This window comes from Babylonia areolata, chromosome 5 (assembly GCF_041734735.1).
Source record: "Babylonia areolata isolate BAREFJ2019XMU chromosome 5, ASM4173473v1, whole genome shotgun sequence".
Classification (NCBI taxonomy): Eukaryota; Metazoa; Mollusca; class Gastropoda; order Neogastropoda; family Buccinidae; genus Babylonia; species Babylonia areolata.
Window position 1 is genome coordinate 49,108,037 of NC_134880.1, and position 10,000 is coordinate 49,118,036.

At 46.8% G+C, this 10,000-nt stretch overlaps 1 protein-coding gene across 7 annotated transcripts in view; it reads right to left on the bottom strand.

Moving 5' to 3' along the window:
• Positions 1–1,848: 1,848 nt before the first annotated feature.
• Positions 1,849–10,000, bottom strand: part of LOC143282128 (uncharacterized) — a 53,978-nt gene continuing 45,826 nt past the window's right edge. For 4 of the 7 annotated variants that reach the window (XM_076587650.1, XM_076587649.1, XM_076587653.1 and 1 more), the window contains one exon: positions 1,849–4,272. In XM_076587650.1, the coding sequence (XP_076443765.1) occupies positions 3,176–4,272 (1,097 nt within the window). In that variant the 3' untranslated portion in view covers positions 1,849–3,175. Of the gene's footprint in view, positions 4,273–8,291; positions 9,777–10,000 lie in introns of all 7 variants that reach the window. The other 3 variants (XM_076587645.1, XM_076587648.1, XM_076587647.1) reach the window with 2 other exon arrangements.

Consider the following 10,000-nt stretch of genomic DNA (forward strand, 5'->3'; position numbering starts at 1 on the left):
ATAATCGTGTATACAGATGGTTGCGTTATCAAAGATCGGACAGGCTGAGGATACACTGTATAAAATAAAAAAAAAAAAGCAGAAAAGTCTCCGTACAGTTTTTGAACCTCCAGCGTTGCCATGGAAGTAGAAGACAAGACAAGACAGGACAAGACAAGACCAGAAAGACAAGACAAGACCAGAAAGACAAGACAAGAAAGTCAAGATAAGACCAGAAAGACAAGACAACACAAATTCTCTGTTAAGGAGGGTACTGAATAACCAAAGCCGATCTGTCTGTCGTTTTGGGAAGATGCTGTAATGGCAACGACATACACACGTCCCCCGGCCCCCACCTCAGCCCCCCCCCCACCCTCCCCGCGCGCACACACACACACACACACACATACACCCTAACATCCCAACTCACCACCTACCCCCGCCACCTACCCCCATCCCCACCCCCACCCCCTCCCCAGACACCAGCTGATGTGTCCTGAGCGCAAATACAGCAGCCATGGGACTGGACAATGGAGTCTGCTCCGTTCCTGACGAAACAGCACGTCTTGTGGCCAGTGCCCGCAACAGACTACATGTCCCTCTGTTTGCTGACACCTGGCCTTTTTTTTGTTGTTGTTGCTCTGTTCTTTCAGCATCGCTGTAGAAATTCGCAGCTGCAGTTATCACTCAGGCAGTTCAATGTCTCTCTCCCTCCCTCCCTGTGTGTGTGTGTGTGTGTGTGTGTGTGTGTGTGTGTGTGTGTGTGTGTGTTATAAGATAAAGAAAGAGAGAGAGAAAAAAAAACACGATAAGAAGAAAGAAAAAACAACAACAACACCCCCACCCCCCAAAAACAACAACAACAACCCCCCCCCCCCCCCGAAAAAAACCCAACAAACAACAACAACAAAAAAACAAACACCAAACAAACAAAAGCAAAACAAACAAACAAACAAACAAACAAACAAAACAAAACAAAACAAAAAACAAAAAAATAATAAGAAAAAACAGCAAAAGAACCCTACGACAATCTAAAATGATACTGGCATGAAACAGATGTTTTCATTTTATTCGACATACAACTGTCATCATTTAATGTATTTTTTTCTTTTGCATTGCCACGTTCACCTACAAGTCGCCGTAGGTGGTTACACTAAACTCGCAATAGGTCTCGAAAATTACGCGCAGGTGCTGGTGGTAGTGGTGATGAAGATGGTTGTTGTGGTGGAATGGGGGTGGATAAATAGAGGGGCAGGGGAGCATAGATATGATAAAATGTTTGTGAAAAAGGGTGTTTTGCACATAATTTTTACCCTCCTTCCCTTTCACAAGTCAGTGCAGTCAACGGACGTTTTTGCAGCTGTTCACACACAGCTCTTCACATTCTTTTTCATGTTGCTTTCTTGCCCTTGCCCCACCCCTACCCCATCCCAACCCTTTCAACCCTCATCCTCCCCGCCACCCCCACCTCCCACTTCCTCACCCTGACTCCTACCTCTCCTCGCTGGAGTTCAGTTCAAGGGACAGAAGACCACAAGAGCAAGGAACACATAGCAATGCAAGAGTTATCTTTCTTAGTACATTGACATCATCATTTTTTATTCAATTTAATTTAATTTATTTATTCTTTTATATAAAATATCATATTATGAGAAAATTGTGATGGTAAAAGAAGAAGAAGAAGAAGAAGAAGAAGAAGAAGAAGAAGGAAACGTAGCAGTAAAAGAAAAAAAGTAGCAATAAAAGAAGAGGAGGAGGAGGATTATGATGACCTGTACCCCTACATTCAAATACACGCAGGGATTATAAACACACACACACACACACACACACACACACAGAGAGCAAACGAAAGAACCAAAGCAGCAATTACTTTTTATTAAGGGATTAAAAGCCCAAAGTAGGTTTCATTTTACATAGTTCACTCGGTAAATAAAGGAAACAATACTGTAACAAATATATCAAAGAATATCAAAATCTGGTAAATGAAGAAAGGCAGAGCTGGTAAGGGGATGGTGGGGTATTATTCATTTATTGAAAAGGAGTGTGAAGAACAAACATAATGTTCTGAATATGACTAAGCAATAGAAAAAAACAATAATTTTTCAACTCTGCGAAACATTTGACGGTGAACATCTGACAGCCTTCCTGATAAACAATAAATAACACCAGACTTTCTGTAAGACATTGATAAGCTCATTTTGACCAAGCAAGGGGAGAGAGAGAGAGAGAGAGAGAGAGAGAGAGAATTATGAAAGATGATTAAAATAGTATGATAAAAACTGTACTTTCATGATGCCTTCAGAAAACTGCTTTTACACAAGCTTCATTATAATGAATTTATCATTAACGATACATTTACAACAGTAAGTTCCCTTCTTGATAAGATTTAGACATTGATTTCAGATGTTTGGATTTACAAATTTTAAATTGTCTTTTTTACTCTTGAATATAAGGTTCCCTTCTTTCAAAAGTTTCTAACTTGCATAGCACACCAATACAACACAACAAAATCATATCAAAGATGTTATACAAACGTAACAATATGTGTGAATGATTCGTCTTCGCCATCATGAAAACAGCGCTATGAATTTACTCATTAAATATACGCTTATAAAAGAATATATAGAGCTATTTGAAATCAATACAATAAACGAAATCATAACAAGAAAACAAACACATTAAAACACAGAAAAGAAACGTTGAATCGTATGGTCATATTATTCACTTATAGTCACCATGACCACTGTTGACAATAATGTTTTTTTCAAAAACAAATGGCATTTCAACAAAATATCAAAATCGGCATTCCTGCTCATTTGTTACAGAAGGACGGAAAGTCGGACTCGGAATCAGCAAATCTCAATTTCTGGGGGGATTAATTTCCTCTTTTGTTGACTGCAACAGAAAAATCAAGCAGAATAAATTATCCCAGAGAAACTGCACCAAACAAAATCTTTGCATAGAAGAACGCAGTCAAGTCCTCGATGAACAATGCTGGACACAGTTGTTTTTGCCGTTCAATGCCCTACAGTTATGAAAGTTTGTATCAGGCATGAATGTGCACGTGCGTACCCTTCGGATGCGAAAGTTCGTTCTTTCAATCAAGTTTATTTATTCATTTTATTATCATATGAAATTGCATTAGATGTAAACATGAAACTGCAGCATCACAAAAGGAATGTATGTCTATCACCTACGACGAAGAAGGCTTTGTGCTGTTCAGCCACACTCTAGGAATGTGAACGGACGGGTGTTCAGGGTCTGGCAGAGCTATCACCCGGTGGGGGACACTTCGGTACAGGCTGATGTCCTTCATCCCTTCACTGAAGTCCCTGCCTCCAGGTCCCCTCAGTTCTCTGTGTACATGCTGAGGTCTGTGGCTGTGGTTCCCTTGGGTGTGGCGGTGACTGGGATGCTGTCTGTCCGTGTGTTCTGTTGGTGTAGGTGTTAGCTGCTCTTCTACAGTTCCGTTCCACGCTCTTCTGGTTTCGTCATCGTGTCCAGGGTAGTCAGCAGCGGGCATCTCGATGTCAGTCCAGTTGTGCTGATAGTCGTGACTGCGGTCTGTGGATGTCTGCCGATCTTCTTGGAGTCTTCCGTACAGCCACGGCTGACCATGTCCATTGAAATGAAACGGCATCATCTCAAAGGACTCATACTGAGCTTTGTGATGTCTGAAGAAGAAGTGATGATCTGGACCAGTTCGGCAGAAGTCTTTGAAGAACGGAAAGTCCGTAGCTTCAGTGCAGTTGTTGGGAGGTGACCCAGGACTGGGCAGCTCGTTGTCTATCAGCCGGTCTTTGTGCAAAGCTTTGTCCTTGCCTTTGCCACGCACTTTGGTGAAGATGATGATAGCGGCTGCTACCACGAGGATGAGGAAAATGGCACCTCCCACGCTGCTTCCGATGATGATGATGGTGTTCCGTGTGTTCCTGCTGCTGTTTGCTGAGGATGGCTGTGGGGAGGTGACAGTTGGGGAGGTGACAGGTGTGGAGGTGACAGGCGAGGACGGGTGGGAAGGGGTGGGGGAAGACGTGGGGTGTGTGGAGGTGACAGGTGAGGAAGTGACAGGTGGGGAGGTGACAGGTGGGGACGTGTGGGAAGGGGTGGGGGAAGACGTGGGGTGTGGGGACGGGGAAGGTGTCCGAGGCCTGCTGTCAGTCCCAGCGCCTGTTTCTGGCGTGGTTGTTTTCCTGCTGGTGTCCTGGCTGTGTGGTGGTGATGAAGGAGGAGGGGACGTATCGGAAGGCTCAGCAGAACTGGGTGAAGCAGAGGAAGCCAGGGAGGTACCTGAAAAGTGGGAATGGAAGTTTGGATGAATGGATTTACAGATGAACAAATGAGCACAATCACACATTTCAAAGGATACTATAGGATCATCGAATGCGAAGGTGAAGGGAAGATATTCGTACCAAATAAATGCTGGCGTATTCAAACTTGTGTGTACGTGCAGGCGTGGGATTTGCCATCGAATCTTACCATGCCTGTAAACTCACCAAGCTTCCAGAGAGTATCAACGACCGCTTTATGAAACTTCATCTCCCATTCTCAAGCAAGAAGAGTGCAACGCTGATAAGTGCCTACGCTCCCACCATGGCCAACCCAGATGATATTAAAGACAAGTTCTATAAAGAACTCGACACCCTCATTTCAGCAGTTCCACAGTCAGAGAAGCTCATTGTTTTTTGGAAGACACGGCACTGGCAAGAGTAATGGCAACGGTCATCTGCTCCTTAAGACCTGTGCCACACATGACCTTGTCATCACCAAAACCCTGTTCCGCCTACCCACCCGTAAGAACATGTCATGGATGCACCCTAGCTCGAGGTACTAGTCTTATAGACTACGTTATCACCAGGAAGAGGGACAGGCTGGACGTCAGAGTGACGAGAGTCATGTGGGGTGCCGATTACTGGACCGACCACCGCCTCATTGTGTCCAAGTTCAGGTTTCGCATTCTGCCCATGAGAATACCCCAAGGTCAGAAGACTGCAAAGAGGCTGAATGTCTCCAAGCTGAAAAGTAGCAAGGTTGCAGAAGAACTAGCCGGCGACCTTGAAGGCAGACTGCCAGACACAACACAGGAAGACGGGAACAGCTTTGAGGAACAGGGGATGGCCTTCAGAGACGCTATCTACACTACCAGCAACCTGAAGAAACCAAGACTGGTTCGATGAGAATGGTGAAGAAATACAGGCACTGCTAGCAGAGAAACATAAACTGTTTGGAGCACATGAGAATGACCCACGTCACAAGCCAAGGAAGATGCCTTTGTTAAAACAAAGTAAAGGTGCAGAAGAAACTTCGCGAGATGCAGGACAGCTGGTTCAGCAAGAAGGTAGATGAAATCCGGGGCTATGCAGACAGCCACGACGCAAAGCGCTTCTACGATGATACGCTTAAGGCTGTATACGGACCCCAGTCCTCCGGCTCCTCACCCTCCTCAATGCAGATGGGACGCAGCTGCTGACAGAGAAGAAGCAGATTCTGGAGCGGTGGGCTGAGCAACTCAACAACGTCCTTAACCGTCCTGCCAACATCAACGACGAGGCCATTGCTCGCCTGCCCCAGGTAGGGATCAACGAGGACCTCGACATCCTCCCCACAGAAAATTAAGTCAGGAAGGCAGTGAAGCAACTCTCCTGTGGCAAAGCGCGCCAGGATCCGATGCAATCCCTGCTGAAATATACAAAGCAGGAGGCCCTGCCAGGATGCAAAAGCGACTGAACTCTTCCAGTCCATGTGGAACGAGGGACAGATCCCGCAACAGCTGAAAGATGGCAGCATAGTCCACATCTACAAGAGGAAAGGCAACCGCCAGTCTTGCGACAATCACTGAGGCATCTCCCTCTTGTCCATTGCTGGGAAGATTCTGACCTGTGTCCTGCTCAACCACCTTTTTCAACATCTTGAGCAAGGTATCCTCTCAGAAAGCCAGCGTGGCTTCCGTGCTGAACGTGGGACTGCGGACACAATTTTTTTTACTACGCGCCAGCTCCAGGAAAATGTCAGAAGCAACACAGCAACCTCTTCAAGATCTTTGTCGATCTGACCAAGGCTTTCGATATGGTCAGCAGGAAAGGCTTGTGGAAGATCATGGAGAAATTTGGCTGCTCCAGCAACTTCATCACAATCGTCCGGCAGTTCCACTACGGCATGACGATGAAAGTTCTGGATGACGGAGACGACTCAGAAGCCTTCCCAGTGACAAACGGCGTCAAACTAGGCTGCGTTCTCGCCCCAACTCTGTTCAGTACGGTATTCTCTGCCATGCTGACAGATGCCTTCCGTGACTACGAAGAAGGAATCCATGTCAGGTACAGGACTGACGGGAGATTGTTCAACCTCAGGCGCCCGCAGGCTGTTACAAAGGTGAAAGAGACTGTCATCAGAGACTTCTTGTTTGCTGATGACTGCGCACTCAACGCCAGCACTGAGCAGAAGATGCAGTATGAAATGGACTGCTTTGCAAAAATCTGCGACAACTTCGGTCTTGCCATCAGCACCAAAAAAGACCGAAGTTATATACCAGCCTACCACAGGAAAATCATACCAGGAGCCGCGCATCACAGCAAAGGGGCAGAACCTCCAGGCAGTCGACAACTTCACCTATCCGGGTAGCACGCTCTCTCGCGCAGTGAACATAGACGCTGAGGTCAACAGCAGGATCGCCAAAGCCAGCGCCGCCTTCGGAAGACTCCGTGAGAACATCTGCGAGCGGAGTGGACTCAGCGCTGCCGCCAAGCTGAAGGTCTACTGTGCAGTGGTCCTTACCACCCTCCTTTATGCCAGCGAGACCTGGACTGTCTACAGCAGACACGCCAAACAGCTCAACCACTCCCACCTGAGCTGTCTCCGCAAACTCACTCCACATCAGGTGGCAGGACAAAGTCCCCGACTCGGAAGTCCTGGAACGAGCTGGCCTCCGCAGCATCTACACCCTCCTGCAGAAAGCCCAAGCCAGGCAGCTGCTGTTCGGAGAACTGTGTCAAGGCAAGCGCTCAGTTGGAGGGCGGAAGAAACGCTAAAAAGACTGCCTCAAAGCGTCCTTCAGAGACTTGGACGTCGCCATCAACACGTGAGAGACACTTGCTCTTGATCGTCCAGCTTGGCGCAGCAAGATCACCACAGCAGTCTGTGCAGCTGAAGCCAGGCGCATCACCGAGGCGCAACGAAAGCGTGCTGTGCACAAGGCCCGAGCAGCATCCACTGCCACGACAGCACGCAATCGCTTGTGTCCAACATGTGGGCGAGCCTTATGGCCGCATCAGTCACCTCCGGACCCAGAGCCACCGATCTTCCATCTGATATTTGAAACCATGGTCATCTTCGAATCCGAAGGACGAACATCATAATTCATATTTCTGTGTTTGTGCTGTAGTGCATGCAAGTGGTGTTTTTTGTTGTTGTTGTTGTTGTTGTTGTTGTTGTGTGTGTGTGTGTGTGTGTGTGTGTGTGTGTGTGTGTGTGTGTGTGTGTGTGTGTGTGTGTGCATATCATGTTTTTTTTTTCTTTTCTTAAACGGATAAAGTATTGTTGAGTGACTGATGTAGTCACGTTATTAATTGAACACTGAAACAAACTTTGAACTGGGGAGGAAACGTTCTGATTGATCGACGCATTTGATTTACACAGTTCTTGGTTCGTACGTAGTGGTGCGGGGTGGAAAGCTGACACACACAGCTGATATCACGTTCAGCCGTCCCCATTCTGACCACCGATAACTTGTTTTCTCTGTGTGTGTGTCACGGCCTTGGATATGTTTTCATTATCATTCTGAACCCCACTATCAGTACGATTGTTCATTATTTGTACAATAAGCACAAAGAGCAAAGAGATAGCAAGACGTTATTGAGCAGTTCTTCTGTGACAGAATTAATGGAGAAAGAAGACTTTTTCACGGCTTTCTGGCTTCAGTTATTGTCTCATTGCACAAAGTATTCTGCAAATAAAGTTCAGACAGAGAAAATGATGATGGCAAAGTTTCTCTCTCTCTCTCCCTCTCTCACGCACGCACACACACACACACACACACACACACGTACAAACACAGAAACACACACACACACACACAAACATACACAAAAACGTCCAAACGCATGTACTCATGACAATAATGGTAGAGAGATGGGGGAGGGAGGGAGAGAGAGAGAGACAAACGGACAGACAGACAGACAGACAGACAGACGGACAGACAAGAGACACAGACACAGACAGAGGGACAGACAGACGGACAGACAAGAGACAGAGACACAGATGGACAGACACACAGATAGACGGACGGAAAGAGACAGAGGTATGGTCTCTACCAATGAAGCTGGTACCTCCAGTCAAATTTGTACTGTCTGTGCTTGATCGGAAATCTTGCCCTGATGTTTTCCATGGCGAGGTCCCTGCAGATCCAGTAGCTACTGCAGCAGTGGACGATGCTGCTGCTTCTGCTGCTGATGATGATGATGATTTTAAATCAGTTTGTGCAGAAGACTGTAAAGGGGACGACGATGTGAAAAGCGATGATTGTTTTGTGTGTGCCGGCGAAAATGACGGAGTTGAAAACATTGAAAATGATGTCGGTGACGCAGGTTTTGTTGTCAACGATGGTGATGAGGGTTCAGACAGCGACTTGGTTGTTTTTGTCACTGAAAATGGCGATGTCTTAAGTGTGGGTGATATGGATGACGGTGGTCTGGATGTTAATGGAGTGGATTGTGATGACGACGATAATGATGTCATTGATGCTGTTGTTGATGATGATGATGTTTCCGATGATGCCGGCGATGATGTTGAGAGAGAAGGAGGGGAAGATGACGAGGGGAGAGACGAGGGAGAAGAGAAAGTGGAAGAAGTTGCTGCTGCTGAAGATGATAATGATAATGATATTGACGACGGCGATGATGATGTAAACAGAGAAGGGGAGGTTGAAGGAATGGAAGAGGAGGCGGAAGAAGTTACAGATGTCATTGATGACGACGACGATGATAATGACGACAATACCAACGATGGAGATAGAGAGGAAGGAGAAGGGGGTGATGAGGAGGAAGAAGAAGAAGAGGAGGCAGAAGTTATGGACGTCACTGATGACGATGATGATGATGATGATGACGATGACGATGGCGATGTTGATGTAGGTGGAGCGGAATAAGGAAAAGATGAGGCGGAAGAAGTTGTCGATGTCTCTGATGATGATGACGATGATGATAATGATGGTGATGATTGTGATAATGATACTGAAGATGGTGATGATGATGAAGGTGATAACGATGGTGATGGTGAGGTTGACGACGACGATGATGTTGATGTTGTTGCAGACGACGATGGTCGCGAAACTGTGGGTGATGTTGCAGTAGTCAGCGACTCCGATGTGGTTCCGCTGGTGGCTCCTGTGTCATGACCTTCTGGTGTTGTGGAGGTGAGGTCGGGCGTCCCAGTGACACTCCCCACAGATGACGTGGGTGATGATGACGACACGGGGGAAGATGACGACGACAAGGTGGAAGATGACGACGACAAGGTGGAAGATGATGACGACAGGGTGGAAGATGACGACGACAAGGTGGAAGATGAACTCTGAGCTGGTGTTGTCCGGACAGTGGAAGTGGTGGGTGGTGTTGGTGTTGTTGCTGGCTCTGTCGTGGTTGGAGAAGTCGTGGTAGTGGTGACGGGGATGGTGGTAGCGGCAGGGGTGGAGGTGGGCATTGTTGTTGTCTTACTTGTGGTGGTTGTAGCAGTAGTTGTAGTGGTTGTACTGGTAGTAGAAGTAGTAGTTGTAGATACAGTTGTCGTTGTAAGTGGACCTAAAAGAAAGGGGGCAAAACGAAACATCCAACATGTGTTTATACTGTATGTCCACAGCACTGCTGGATATGCTGATGTAATGTTGACTATGATTAAGACAAAGGCAATTCTCGGACCCTGAATTACCACACGAGCAGAGAAGGCCTTTCATCCTGTTGAAAGAATGAGTGCAGATGGTTTCTGACAGGTCTTAAAGGCATGCACGGGACGGCACAAAGCCTCA